The 15,734-nt window shown below is 45.8% G+C and overlaps 2 protein-coding genes across 2 annotated transcripts in view; both read right to left on the bottom strand.

Moving 5' to 3' along the window:
* LOC142193534 (uncharacterized) overlaps positions 1-8,034 on the bottom strand; it is a 47,437-nt gene extending 39,403 nt beyond the window's left edge. The window contains exons 1-4 of the mRNA XM_075262505.1: positions 8,029-8,034; positions 7,756-7,813; positions 5,396-6,720; positions 5,029-5,089 (exon numbers count right to left, since the gene is read on the bottom strand). Of these exons, the coding sequence (XP_075118606.1) occupies positions 5,029-5,089; positions 5,396-6,720; positions 7,756-7,813; positions 8,029-8,034 (1,450 nt within the window). The remainder of the gene's footprint in view (positions 1-5,028; positions 5,090-5,395; positions 6,721-7,755; positions 7,814-8,028) is intronic.
* A 1,621-nt stretch (positions 8,035-9,655) lies between these two features.
* LOC142193533 (uncharacterized) lies at positions 9,656-12,619 on the bottom strand. The gene is made up of 6 exons (XM_075262504.1): positions 12,589-12,619; positions 10,608-10,718; positions 10,325-10,492; positions 10,116-10,242; positions 9,904-10,001; positions 9,656-9,811 (listed from the first exon to the last, which is right to left on the bottom strand). Exons 2-6 carry the CDS (start codon positions 10,713-10,715, stop codon positions 9,656-9,658), a joined length of 657 nt encoding a protein of 218 aa, XP_075118605.1. The 5' UTR covers positions 10,716-10,718; positions 12,589-12,619.
* Between the last annotated feature and the right edge of the window lie 3,115 nt (positions 12,620-15,734).

Raw genomic sequence — 15,734 nt, 5'->3', positions numbered from 1 at the left:
CATGATGATGTCATATCTCAGGTCCTTCAATCTACTAGTATAGATGCCAGCACAGGGCCTGGGGACTGCGGACAGGAGATAGAAGTTTCATGGGTGCAGTAGTGAAGGCAGCAATTACTGACTTTACTACTGTTAAAAGATGGACTGTGGAGGAGGCAGCTCCTCTCCATCCTCAGGCAGCCCCCGGCGCTGCAGTAATAGGGCGCATTACGTGCTGGAGTTACACCAGCAGGTAACGGTTTATTTTAAAAAATAAATAAATCCGCAGCGGTAGCGGCTGTCACCGGGCCCCTTAGTGCCCCCTAGTGTCCCGGGCCCTGTGGCAGCTGCCTCCACTGCTACCACGGTAGTTACGCCCCTGGCCATGGGCATGCGCAGTTGGCTCTGCCCGAGGCCTAAAAGTTTGAAACCCAGGATGGAAGAAGACACGGAGAGAGGCCGTTCCAGAAGAAGCTGGAGGCGGTGCTGGAGATTTCTCTCACAATATTGGGAACGCCCCCAGTGCTGCGAGAGAACTCATTTGCATACAGAAGAAAATTGGGATTTCTACTGAATGGCGGCGCGGAGAAGACATCTAAAGGTAAGAAGAGACTTTCTTAAGACTATTCCTATGTGTTAGGGAGAAAAAAGGGATTCCAATAATTGGATCCCTATAAATAATAGTCTGCAATGGCTTCCTATTGCCATCACATTACACTACATTAGGTTTACTGTGCTGCTGCCACCTAATGACCAACATGACACATTGCTCTGTCTGCATAAATATTGGTTTATTCCTTCTAGTAATGGTACATGCCAAAAGTCTGTCACATGATCCTTCCAGCCAATGGCGTCTGCTGATGCCTCTGAAGGTTCTAGAATCTGCCAGATTTGCCCCCTCCCTCCTAGAGAGTGTGCAGGTCCTTCAGTAGTGAGTTGGGGTCTGTCCTAAGACCGGACAACATCTCCTCATCATGTCTCCCCTCAGACGTCTCCTCCGCTCCTCCACTGTATTGTCGGGTGCCAAGTCTTCTCCAGTAGTCGCGGTTGAGGTGATTTATAAAGAAAGGTCAAGCCTAGCCCAATCTGCTGACCCCTGACCCTGAGGACGACCTGTGCTGGATCGCTGCTCTGTATAAGAGTCCTTTGTAGTAAGATTTGGGCATCTACTCAGTGTCACCCGGTTCAGGCCAGAAGAGCGTCCTCCTCACAGGTATTCCTGAGCCAGAGGGGATAATCCTATGCCCGGGCCCCTTTACCTGCTCGGGGCCTGTAATGGTTCCTCCAGCCTGGACACTATACTGTCTATATCCACATGTGTAGCTCCATCTCCACACTGAGCCAAGGCGTGAAGGCTCCTTCTAGGCAGAAGCCTTGTTACTTGGACTGTGTATTCCTTAAAGAGGACCTTTCATGGTTTGGGGCATGGGTTTTCAGCGCACTGTCGGCGCCCCGGACCCTGAAAGGTTCTCTTTAAAGATCACCCCTAGCAACTGAGTATATGACATAATCAGACAGTAATAGATTCCTGATCGGATACTTTTTTTAAAAAAAAAAAACAAGTAAAAACGTAGAAATTGTTCTTTTTTTATCACTAATAAATAAACAAGTTAACGCAGCGCGGGAGGGATTCTCGTCAATTCTCGTGAATCTCGGGACACGTGAGAAAATTCTTTGAAGGTATTTTACTTGTTTTATTATATTTTATATAATTATATTTAATTTGTAATTTGAAATGGTTTTTTTATTTACATTTTTAATAGGGCGGTAAAAAATAAATCGTTCAAAAAAAAAAGGAAAAGGCTTTTATCACTTTCAGCTCACGCACCCCTAAACCGTACGTCCAGGGTTGGGGATTATAAAATAAAAACCAAACCCTGATGTCATGAAATAACTTCCCATTAATGCTTAAGGACGTTGGACATTGAGTTTATTTGACCTGTGATTAGCTTGTCTGCACAGGCCTTGCAGGAAAAAGTTCCATCCAAAATTGCAGGGAGATGCGGGTGTGCAAGATCTGAATCATTGTCGGTTGCGTCCCCATCACTGATATAACGATTTTCCTCCATTTTTAAAGTAATTTTACAGAATGGATTACGCGATCGGGATGATTAAAAACTAAGAATAAATCACGCTTCATGACAAGATGGACTTGCATTGCTGGAAGGCGCTGGAATTTTCCCTCCTCTCATCGCACCTCGCACGAGATACGAGAAACGAGAGTGATGACGTGACTGGCGCTGTTGGGTTTTTTTTAAGTGCAGTGAGGTGGGTCATTTACATTACAACATTTGTTTGAATTTAGACAGTCATTAAAATACCTAAAATACTTCCTAAAAATATCTTAATTACAAATACAAATCCCTGACAAGTATTTTACATACTCCCGAACACTGGTAAGAATTAAGGGGCTGCAGAGGTTCTTGTAAGTGCTCAGGCCTAAGTTGCTTATGGATTTCAGGGTCATCGACCAAACTTTAAAGCTGGGGCCCCATGTTGCAAAAACGCAGCTTTTTTGGTGGCAGATTTTGCTGCTATTTTTCTTTTTGTGCCAAAGCCCGGAGTGGATTGAGGAGGAGGGAGAAGAAGAAGAACTTCCCGTATATTTCTCTTTCCTCTTGTAGTCATTCTTGGCTTTGGCTCAAAAAAATGCAACAGAATTTGTAACAAAAAAATCCGGGCGAGGCCTCAGCCAAAAAGTTACTCTCAATGTTACAGGCCGTGAGTGGAAGGTGAGGGTTATGGGAGCAGGTCAGGGGGTTGTTGGGTTATTAGCCCTTTCCCATCACAGGCGGTTTTAGTTTTTGACACCCTTCCTTCCAAGAGCCATAACGTTTTTTTATATTTCCGTTGACAGAGCCATACGGTGACTACCTTGTAATATTCTGTACGATCTACTGGGGAGGCGGAAAAATGGGGTGGAATTGGAGACCAACTGTGTTTGTGCGATTTCCTTATGGGCTTTGTTTTTACAGCCTTCACTGTGCCACCAAAATAACCTGTTACCGATATTTTATAGGTCGGTATGCTCTGGGAAAAAAACTCAGTGGAAATGTTTTTTCCTGCACTGCTTTTTGCAGACTTTCTGCTTTAATTGATGGTTTTGAAATCGCAGCATGTCCACTGCGGATATTTGTGTGGATGGTATTAGACAGAATGTTATATGTAGAGATGTTGTAAGTGTCAAAGGGGCGTGGTCACTTCACATGGCTGGATCTCTGGTTTACCATCCAGAAAAATGTTCCCAGCTTTCACACCCTGCCAAGATCACAGCTCGAGCGATAATAAAAACAGACATGGACCAAATTGTCTGTCTCTACATTTGAGTATTTTGAGGGATCTGAGAAAATGGACAAAAAATAGAACATGATTTATATATTGTTATAGGAAACCATCAGAATAAAAAGAAAATTGGGCATGTGAATATGACATCCGTATAACAGCCGCCTAAAGAATGCCCATCACATGGCTGAAGGCCGAGTCCTGTACGACCAAACCCCTGGTGGTAGAAAAAGGGTCAGGTCCACCAGTGCTAACAGTATAAACCTATGGTGGGGAGAACAAAGGGTTAAGACCTTGCCTGGACCAGACACACATGATAATGGTCAGACATATTACACCGCAGGTAACTATCACAACACAGTGAAAAACTGCATTTATTTTTGGTGGAAGGAGAGAAAAGCCGCAGTTTTTTACATTTTTTTTTGCCCGGGGTCGGTATGATGACTTTTTTTTACATTGATTACGGTTTTGTGAATTTTGCACAATAAAAAACACTTTGCATTTATTGATTTCCATTTTCACTTTTTGGTTGTTTTTGATTCCATGTTTTCGTATATATTTCATATATATACTCCATATATACTCAAGTATAAGCCGACTTTTTCAGCACAGTTTTTATGCCCTCGGCTTATACTCGAGTCAGGAACCACGGAGCACAGAGAACTGAAGGACCTGCATAAATTAAACGAAGGGCGAGGTCCTTTAGTGCTACTGCTCTGTGATTGGCTTTGTCATGTAGGTCACGTGACTGTGATGTCATCAAAGGTCCTGTAGAAACTAGAATGTAACATCTGCAGATAAGTCAGTGGCCGGGAGTCATTGTGTCTTATAGAAGATGTCTGTGGTATGGAGGAGAGGAGGCCACAGTGACGTGACAGTAACACACAGGGACCTGCAGGGGTCCCTAGTCCTAGTAATGTCTGTGATATGGAGGAGAGGAGGCTGCAGTAATGTGACAGTAACACACAGGTACCTGCAGGGGTCACTAGTCCTAGTAATGTCAGGCATTGGGCTTATTAATTTATTCTCAGTAATTCCATGTGCCTCACATTAATAACAGGTAACCCCATCATCTCCCTCATATTAACCCCTGTGTGGCCCATATAAGGGTTACTAATATGTGAGACACATGAGGGGACTAATAAATGACCTTAATTATGAAGATACCTAATTATTACCTCCATATGTCCCACATATCAGTAACTCGTATATGGGGCACACAGGGGGTTAATGTGAGGGACATGATGGGGTTAACTGCTATTACTATGATACCCATGGAGTTACTGAGCTGCAATACACATGACCAGACTTTATCTGCAATGGTGGATCCCCCCCCCCCCCGGCTTATACTCGAGTCAATAAGTTTTCCCAGTTTTTTGTGGTAAAATTAGGGGCCTCGGCTTATATTCGGGTCGGCTTATACTCGAGTATATATGGTAAGGATGGGATTATTTTTAATATAAAATAGAGAGATTGATGTCCGACTACTGAACAGACCAACAGAATAAATACAGCAGAAACAATACAAAGTACAGGAAAAACAACAAAGAAACCTTTGGGGTTTGCCACCCAGAAATCTCTAATATACTCTGGAGACTCTTCTGGAGGTGAAGAAACATAAGAATCGCTGATGATCACCTTCCCTCACCTCTCCTGGCACCCTCGTGTCCTCTTCTGGCCGGTAATTGGGCCTTAATAGTCAAGTGGGGCACTTCAACATCATGACATCAGCGCTCTCCACATGATCGCTGAGGCCCAATCACAGGCCTCCACAGTCCACCAGGTCTATAACTTCACCCAGCAGGCCAGAAGAGGACCGCAGGGGAACCTAGGAGAAATGAGGTAAGGTGAGTACCAGTGTTTACTAAGTTTTCACACCTCCCCTGGACCTTCGCTTGTCTTCACACCCCAGAGTATAATAGAGATTCATGAATGGCAAACCCCAAAAGTTACAGGTTCAGTTGAAACCCGAAATTTTCTTCTCCCAGGCCTCTGTTTATTATACTCTGGGGTCTGAGAAAGCCGCAGTGTAAAATAATGATTTCAGGGTCGCCATGTTGCCCATCTGTTGTCAATTGAATTTGGCTGAGGCAGTAAAGGTTTTCTGTATTGTAGTCAGGTATTTAGGCTATACATCAGTTTCTGACCGTGGCTTCTCCTCTGTGTGAGTTTTCAGATGTTTTATAAGATTTGAGTTATGTGTAAAATTTTTCGCACATCGTGGACATGAATATGGCTTCTCTCCTGTGTGAGTTCTCAGATGTCCCACAAGAGTATATTTCTGGGTAAAGCATTTCCCACATTCTGGACATGAATATCGCTTCTCCCCTGTGTGAATTCTCCGATGTGCTGCAAGACTTGAACTCTGGGTAAAACTTTTCCCACATATCATACATGGAAATCGCTTCTTTCCTATGTGATTTCTTCGATGTAGCGCAAGAAATGATTTATCAGCAAAAGATTTCCCACATTCTGGACATGAATATAGTTTCTCTCTTGTGTGAATTTTCAGATGCACCACAAGACCTGACTTTGAGGCAAAACATTTCCCACATTCTGAACAGGAAAACGGTCGCTCCCCTGTGTGAGTTTTTAGATGTACCATAAGACCCGATTTTGCGCCAAAACATTTCCCACATTCGGTACATGAAAATGGCCGCTCCCCTGTGTGGGTGATCCGATGTTTTACAAGGGCTGCTTTCTGGGTAAAACACTTCCCACAATCCGCACATGAGAATGGCTTCTCTCCTGTGTGAATTCTCCGATGTGCTGCCAGACTAGAACCTTGGGTAAAACTTTTCCCACATATCGTACATGGAAATCGCTTCTTTACTATGTGATTTCTTTGATGTAGCGCAAGAAATGATCTATTGGCAAAAGATTTCTGACATTCTGGACATGAATATGGCTTCTCTCCTGTGTGAATTCTCAGATGCACCACAAGACCTGACTTTGAGGAAAAACATTTCCCACATTCTGAACAGGAAAACGGCTTCTCTCCCGTGTGAGTTTTTAGATGTGCCAAAAGACCCGATTTTGCGCCAAAACTTTTCCCACATTCTGTACATGAAAATGGCCGCTCCCCTGTGTGGGTGATCCGATGTTTTACAAGAGCTGCTTTCTGGGTAAAACACTTTCCACATTCCTCACATGAAAATGGCTTCTCTCCTGTGTGAATTTTTAGATGGGTCATAAGATGTCCTTTCTTTCCAAAACATTTCCCGCAGACTGTACATGAAAATGGCCTCTCTCCGATGTGAATTACCCAATGTTTTACAAGACCTGCTTTCTGGTTGAAACATTTCCCACATTCCGCACATGAATATGGCTTCTCTCCATTGTGAATTCTTTGATGTTTCACAAGAGATGATCTATGGTTAAAACTTTTTCCGCATTCTGAACATGAATGTGGCTTCTCCTCTGGCTGCTGAAGATTAACCAGTCCCATACAGTCTTCACCTGAAAAAAACAAACCAAAAATATTTCTAAAGAAAAATGGCAGTATATCCACTCCTATATTAGGGCCCCTAAGCTCTAAAAAGAGGAATCTTCCACTTCCAAGAGTTAAAGTGATTGTCTCATCAGAAAGAACCCTCTGAGATCAATGGCTACGAATATCTTGACTCTGCTAGAGCAATAACAGCACATATGGGGTGGTTTTCTGATTGAGAGGGTTCTCCTGTAGGGGACTCCCATATATACACTGTCCAGTGTACGGTATACAAACAGAAATGGACTTAGACCTTTTTCACAAGAGCGTAGTTTTTTTAAAGATTTTAACCCTAGTCAAAACAGCCCCTTTAAGGGGAGTGTGTGACTAGAACCCAACACATCAACCCAGCCCCGTAGACAGATAGGTGTAATGATACTCCTTAATCTGGGGATACCTTGAGCCACCGGCCCGTAAACAGACTAGCACAACAATATACAGTCAATAATGTTCTTTATCTTGTGCAGGTACAGAGTTTAGACACAGGCTCACACGATATGTAAGAACAGAGTTCAGACAATGCTCAAATGGTATGTAGGAACAGAGTGCAGACAACTTATCCAAGTCCATGCAGGTGTTGTAGCGATGTCATGGATTCCAGGAGCCAAGAGAGGGAGAGTTCAACTGCCAGAGTCCAAAAGCCAGGAGAGAGAGTTCCACTGCCAGAGTCCAGGAGCCAGGAGGGAGAGGGGTTCTGCAGTCAAGGTCCCAAAGCCAGAAGAGGCAGGTTCAGCAGCCAAAGTCCAGAAACCAGTGCTGATACTGAGGCACTAAGCAGCAGCAGGTGAGGCTTTTTAAGCAAAGCCCAAGCAGGAACTGGGTGTGCCGAAAGAAGCAGTCTTCTCCATCTTGGAACAGGGCAGATAAAAACAAAATGGGCAAAGCAATACACCTGGATCCTGACAATAGGTTGGGGTCACCTGAATCCAGTAGTATTTCCGCCTAAACTCACCCTACAATGTAAAAGGGTGGAATAAAATACAAGATTTACGTAAGGCTCTTACCATCCACTGACACCGATGTGGGCTCTTCCAGTCTACGTGTTCCTTCACCGGAAGTTTCCTACAAGAATCCACATTAAAGAAGTAAGTATAGAAGAACAAGGAGCCCTAGAATATCAAATATCAAGATGAAAGTCGAAAAGTCCTAGATAGATCAATGACCCTAACGGGTTAAATTTTTATCTGGTGTCAACATTTAACCAAGTATTTTACAAATCAACGCTAATAATTGTAATTTTATTTCATGAAATGATTTGAGCCTATCCTGAAGAGGACGACCATGGGCTACCTGAAGAGGAAGGCCAGGACTATCCTGAAGTGCACCACCGTGGGCTACCTGAAGAGGACGGCCAGGACTATCCTGAAGTGCACCACCATGGGCTACCTGAAGAGGACGGCCAGGACTATCCTGAAGTGCACCACCGTGGGCTACCTGAAGAGGACGGCCAGGACTATCCTGAAGAGAACGACCATGGGCTACCTGAAGAGGACGGCCAGGACTATCCTGAAGAGGACGACCATGGGCTACCTGAAGAGGACGGCCAGGACTATCCTGAAGTGGACGACCGTGGGCTACCTGAAGAGGACAGCTGGGACTATCCTGGAAAGGACAACTGTGGGCTACCTGAAGAGGACAGCTGGGACCATCCTGAAGTGGACAACCATGGGCTACCTGAAGAGGATGGCCAGGACTATCCTGAAGAGGACGACGTGGACTACCTGAAGAGGATGGCCAGAACTATCCTGAAGAGGACGACCGTGGGCTACCTGAAGAGGACGGCCAGGACTATCCTGAAGAGGACGACTGTGGACTTTACCTGAAGAGGACGGCCAGGACTATCCTGAAGAGGACGACCGTGGACTACCTGAAGAAGACGGCCGGGACTATCCTGATGAGGACGACCATGGGCTACCTGAAGAGGACAGCTGGGTCTATCCTTAAGTGGACGACCATGGGCTACCTGAAGAGGACGGCCAGGACTATCCTGAAGTGGACGACCGTGGGCTACCTGAAGAGAACGGCCAGGACTATCCTTAAAAGGATGACCAGGACTTTTCTGATGATGACGGCCAGGACTTTCCTGATGAGGACAACCGGGACTATCCTGAAGACAACGACCATGGGCTACCTGAAGAGGATGGCCAGGACTTTCCTGATGAGGACAGCCGAGATTATCCTGATGAGGACGGCCAGGACTATCGTGAAGTGGATGGCCGAGCCTTCTCTTCTACCCTTGACTCTACACAATACAACAGTACGACTACTTTTCTACTACACAACAGTAATCTATTGGTCTTAGAGGCATCTGACTGGCATTGTGTTGTTATTTTCATGGCAATGTTCTACACTTATCCACACTAATCCTTATTTCCTGCTCAGACAGGTGAAGGGTATAGTGGACTTCCGATTTTATACAAATATCAATCAAATGGTGACATCTTATACAATCAAATGCAAAAACCAAAGTCTGTATTCTGTAGATGACTTTGTTTTCCTTCCCCTAGATATGGCTTTTTTCTTCTCTAGTTACAAAATCTTCCACAGCACCAGAAGACTGGATGGGCGCCTGTGTCACCATCTGGCCAGGGCTCGGAGCTTCTGAGAGGACCCACTGAGGGTCCAAAATGAATGCTAGCACTAACCAGATGGAATTGCTTGGTGACAGCCCAGAGAGCGAGCGGTGCTACAGATTACGTCTTTACTTACCACTCACAGAAGTAATGGGGGTCATTAAACTGTGTATGAGGGCAAAAAGAGGCCAATATACTGTATGCAGGAGCATAACTGGGCCATTATACTGTGTGTAGGGGCATAGAGGGCTATTATATCTGTTGTACTCAGCTCCTGTATGCCCAGCACCAGCGCTGATCTTCAGTTAGGCCAAAGGAGTAAACTTCAGCCTCAGTGCACATACACCAGACCCAGGCGCACGCACAGTGAAGCTGGAGTAATCATCCATGGCTTCACTAAACAACTGTGCAGGTGTGAGAGCAGCAGAGAAGAGTCATCTGAGACATCACCATGAGAAGAGCAATAGAATCGGAGGTACACTTTACACTTAGGAAACAAGAAATCACTTTAGTAGTTTAATAAGAAATTTCATTGCATCAATATATGGAAACTTTTTCAAAAATTGCTGCCAAATCTACCTGACGATCCAGAGGGACGTTGGGGTTTTCTTCTTTACACTCCGGGGGATATGGAGGACGGGGACATCTCTGTGGTGGCTCTGTGTGACTGGCTCCATCTATAGGGAATATACACAGTGACTGAATACATTGTCTATATGTGATGAGCAGGTGATGGGGGAATCTCGGGGACCTCATACCTGGTCTCCTCTATCAGGAAGGTCTCCTCTTACCCAGCGGTGATGTGAGGGGCTGCTGATCCTCCATCATGGCCTCCTTGTACAGATCCTTGTGTCCTTCTAAATACTCACACTCCTCCATGGAGAAATAGACAGTGACGTCCTGACACCTTATAGGAACCTGACAACACAATGACACAGTCATCCCCAGAGCCCTCCTTGGAGTTCTTGTAGAAGGTCCCACCATTCCCAGCAGCGCTCACCTCTCCGCTCAGCAGCTCAGTGATCCTGCTGGTAAGTTCTAGGATCTTCTGCTCATGTCTCAGTGAATGTGGTGGAGACTCGGTGATGGGGCTCGGGGTCCTGCTCCATCCTCCTGACACACGGGGTGTCACACACTCACCAGACGACTTCTTCACTACTGTGTAATCCTGTGTATGGTGAGACACTACAGGTCACTACAGAGAGTCTAAGAATCCTTCACCTGTCCAGTCATTCACCTGCTTTATTCCTAGAGATAAGAGCCATGTCCTGGGAGACTCTCACCTCTCCAGTGATCCAGTAGATCATCTCCAGGGTGAGGTCTAGTATCCTGGCCGCCATGTGGCTTCTCTCCATCTCCATCCTCGGTGGCTCATTGATGGAAAGGACCATGGTCTTTTAATTAATATTTTAGCTGTGAGAGCCCTGGACCTAAGGAGGGAAACAAAGGAGTGAGCCTGACACATCTTCAGGAACATCTTACCCTAAATTTCTACTATAACGCACTTTACCCTTTTTATATCTATCTAAAGCCTCTCAGAGTGATGTCATTAGTGATATACACCCAGGCCTCCATCCTTGAAAACAAATAACTAAGAACAGTCATAATACTTCTACTCTCCCCTGTCCTCAGTCCTGGTTCCCCGGCACTATCTGGTTATTTGTGAGGTTTGGGTTCCAGTGTTTTGCCCCAGTCCTGCGTAACCCTTTCCTCACCTCTCCACTGTCCCTCTCCTCATTCTCTTGTTGTGTATTGTGTTGTGCTGCGTGTCTGTTGTTCAGCACATCCCATCCTGTTTGTTTTGTCTGCAGCTGCACCTTGGTTTCTTTAGGGGTGACCCCCTTTGTATCCCCAGTCCCTAACTCTCTTTTAGCTCTCTCACTATCTATCAGATAGGTCTCCGTGTTTAGAGAGCCAGGAGTTGTTGGGGCCAAGGCTAGCTTGGGTACAGCCGACCAGCACCCGCAGGCAGGGCCTAGCCAGCCGCCGTAGTGTCAGGGAAAGTTTCCTACCCCTGTTCCCTTAGCGGTGCAATCTGCAGTCCATTTTCTGTGTCTGGGCATAGACACGAACGTAACAATATTACAGAGAAGTAAAATACATGACTGAAGATACATAACTGATGGTCTGTCCATAACTGATGGTCTGTCCATAACTGAGGGTCTGTTCATCACAAGTGAGCCATTACTTTTCCATCTGCTCATAGATTGTGACCCACAGACCAGATTACAGCTTGTGTTGCGAGAACGCCAGACAGAACGGGAGATGATGAATGGGAAGATGGAAGACAGAACCAACTAGAGTTGGCTGACTCCAACTGCAGGTTCTACTCTCTAGATCTCTGAGTCCAGGGAGACAACGATGTATAACCCCGGCCGGATAGACACAAATGAGAACCTGGACATTTATCTAAGAGGGTTTCAACAGACTTGCAGACATTACCATCTACCCAGGGAGCAATGGGCACCTCTTCCAGGAAGCATATTGCAAAAAATTCTGGAATCTACAACGTGGACCCACTAGGATGTATGGATGGCCTCAGGATCTACTTCCAACACTGAATCAAAGGATTGTCAATTTCTATCCCAGAAGAATTCATTGTCCAGGTTCAGTGTTTGCATGTCTGTGCCATTGAAGTACGCCAGTTTGTAATGGATCGGGAGCCCAAGGATGTGGCCCACGCAGCACAAATTGTGGATGTCTATGAGGCTGACGTGGAAGCAGCAGTGAGGGAGCCTGTTGTGACCACTGGGAAAGGGTGTAAGGCATTTTCCCCTCTGGGAGATCTGCCCTTTTCCCAATTTCCAGGCCTGCCCACGATTCCTGCAGGTGTTTTGTGTGTGATGAACCAGGAAACCTCAGTGACGGATTCACCATTGAATGTCGAGTCTAGTTTCACATTACAATGGTCCAGAAGAGACAGATGTATCCTGAAAATATTGTATGCAGAGGCCATTGTAACATGTGGGATCCCAACACAAAGACATACGGGATACAGACAGTGCACAACATACAGCAGCCAGATCTGGTCTCCCAGGGCAGTATATAGGTTATACGTCCTCCTCCTCCTACCGTACAGTCAGTCATACTCTCATCCTCCCCCCTGGACATTAGGAGTAGTAGTTGTCCCTATCACTGCTCTGCCCGCAGGACGTCTCTCTCCTCCGTCTCCCATTATCCTCCACTTTCTCTCCTTCCAGTCCTGCAGCCTCTTACAATGGAGTGACCCAGAGACTGATGGAATAGCCGGCAGTGTGTGCTTACCTCTGCTCTCCAGCCCTGCTGCCGCCTGTCTCTGCTTCCTCCAGCTATTTACAATCCACAGAGATCCAGTGGGTGGGAATCATTGCAAGGATCTGCCCGCCCCTCTGTGCTGCTGTGAGCACTAATACACATCAGAATACAGGGGCCTTCACAGCACCAGCCACAATAGCAATCCCCAGGTCTGAGCCAACATACAAGTGTGTAATGCTGCAGAGCTGGATCCAGCAGACGGACAGCCAGGAATAGAGGAAATCCATCACACATAGCAGGGGAAACCAGGAGGAGTGCAAGAGGAACCCGAACTACAGGGAATGGACTGTAACCAGGAGGAGTGCAAGAGTAATCTGAACTACAGGGAATGGACTGTAACCAAGAAGAGTGCAAGAGGAATCCGAACTACAGGGAATGGACTATAACCAGGAGGAGTGCAAGAGGAACCTGAACTACAGGGAATGGACTGTAACCAGGAGGAGTGCAAGAGGAATCCGAACTACAGGGAATGGACTGTAACCAGGAGGAGTGCAAGAGGAATCCGAACTACAGGGAATGGACTGTAACCAGGAGGAGTGCAAGAGGAATCCGAACTATAGGGAATGAACTGTAACCAAGAAGAGTGCAAGAGGAATCCGAACTACAGGGAATGGACTGTAACCAGGAGGAGTGCAAGAGGAATCTGAACTACAGGGAATGGACTGTAACCAGGAAGAGTGCAAGAGGAATCCGAACTATAGGGAATGGACTGTAACCAGGAGGAGTGCAAGAGGAAATCAAACTACAGGGAATGGACTGTAACCAGGAAGAGTGCAAGAGGAATCCAAACTACAGGGAATGGACTGTAACCAGGAGGAGTGCAAGAGGAATCCGAACTACAGGGAATGGACTGTAACCAGGAGGAGTGCAAGAGGAATCCGAACTATAGGGAATGGACTGTAACCAGGAGGAGTGCAAGAGGAATCCGAACTACAGGGAATGGACTGTAACCAGGAGGAGTGCAAGAGGAATCTGAACTACAGGGAATGGACTGTAACCAGGAAGAGTGCAAGAGGAATCCAAACTACAGGGAATGGACTGTAACCAGGAAGAGTGCAAGAGGAATCCGAACTACAGGGAATGGACTGTAACCAGGAAGAGTGCAAGAGGAATCCGAACTATAGGGAATGGACTGTAACCAGGAAGAGAGCAAGAGGAATCCAAACTACAGGGAATGGACTGTAACCAGGAAGAGTGCAAGAGGAATCCGAACTACAGGGAATGGACTGTAACCAGGAGGAGTGCAAGAGGAATCCGAACTACAGGGAATGGACTGTAACCAGGAGGAGTGCAAGAGGAATCCGAACTACAGGGAATGGACTGTAACCAGGAGGAGTGCAAGAGGAATCCGAACTATAGGGAATGGACTGTAACCAGGAGGAGTGCAAGAGGAATCCGAACTACAGGGAATGGGCTGTAACCAGGAGGAGTGCAAGAGGAATCCGAACTACAGGGAATGGACTGTAACCAGGAAGAGTGCAAGAGGAATCTGAACTACAGGGAATAGACTGTAACCAGGAAGAGTGCAAGAGGAATCCAAACTACAGGGAATGGACTGTAACCAGGAAGCGTGCAAGAGGAATCCGAACTACAGGGAATGGACTGTAACCAGGAGGAGTGCAAGAGGAATCCGAACTACAGGGAATGGACTGTAACCAGGAGGAGTGCAAGAGGAATCCAAACTATAGGGAATGGACTGTAACCAGGAAGAGTGCAAGAGATTGAAGGGTGTGAGAGAGTGAACGGTGTGGTCTGGGAAGACAGATATATCCCAGCCAGGCATCTAAAGGGTGTAGGGTAAAGACTCACACCAGGGAGGTCAGCTGACTAATCAGGCCCTAATAATAGTCTGAGTGTGAGGACTAACAGGGTGGCACCACACTGACAGAGCTGACCTGTCCAGACCGGACCTCCAAAGCAGGTACTGTGCCACCCGTTGTTGTTGCCAAGGTGGGAGAATGGTAGCCAATCTCCTGTATAGTCAGGGAAAGGTTTCCTTACGTTCAAGTTAGTTTCTCAGCCAAGAAACGTTTTGTTTTGTTTTGTTTATCCTGTGGCTTTGCAAAAGCAGCATATGCATTACATGTGAATAAAGCCTGAACTTGTGTGTAATCCAGTGTCTGTGTCACTATTTCCTGGACTGCTACAAGCATCTACCTGAGCGGTTCCCCACAATAGGTATATACATTATACCTGCCTGATATGGTATCACAATTCTGTGTCCTGTATAGCCTGATATTATAGATAAATGGATACTGTGGGGTCGGGCTAGAGACTTCATGCATACGCCACTTGTACACCATGCATACACCACACATAAACTACACATACGCCATGCATACCTCATTTGTAAGTCACACATACACCACACATACACCGTGCGTACACTACACATACGACACGAATACCTCACTCGTACACCACACATACACCGCGCATCATGAATCTTTCATTCGGCTGATCTATACCTACCCCAGTGTATATAAGAATTCTCATGGACAATGAGTTGGGATCATAATGAAATTCTACCGTAACAATATCTACTATAGTAGAGCAGTTTGTGCGGTGCGGCGTCCTCTTTTAGGTACAGTGCCTTGCGAAATTATTCGGTGCCCGTGAACTTTTCAACTTTTTGCCACATTTCAGGCTTCAAACATACAGACATCAAATTTAAATTTTTTGAGGAAGAATCAACAACAAGTGGGACACAACTGTGAAGTGGAACGAAATTTATTGGGTATTTTAAACTTTTTTTAAACAAATCGAAAACTGAAAAGTGGAGTCTGCAATATTATTAGGCCCCTTGTGATAATACTTTGTAGCTCCCCCTTGTGTTAATACTTTGTAGCGCCCCCTTGTGATAATACTTTGTAGCACCTCCTTGTGTTAATACTTTGTAGCGCCCCCTTGTGTTAATACTTTGTAGCACCTCCTTGTGTTAATACTTTGTAGCACCTCCTTGTGTTAATACTTTGTAGCTCCCCCTTGTGTTAATACTTTGTAGCACCTCCTTGTGTTAATACTTTGTAGCGCCCCCTTGTATTAATACTTTGTAGCACCTCCTTGTGTTAATACTTTGTAGCACCTCCTTGTGTTAATACTTTGTAGCTCCCCCT

The sequence above is a fragment of the Leptodactylus fuscus genome, chromosome 2, assembly GCF_031893055.1.
Source record: "Leptodactylus fuscus isolate aLepFus1 chromosome 2, aLepFus1.hap2, whole genome shotgun sequence".
NCBI lineage: Eukaryota > Metazoa > Chordata > Amphibia > Anura > Leptodactylidae > Leptodactylus > Leptodactylus fuscus.
The sequence above is the reverse complement of the archived record's forward strand: the minus strand, read 5'-3'. Positions and strand labels throughout refer to the sequence as shown.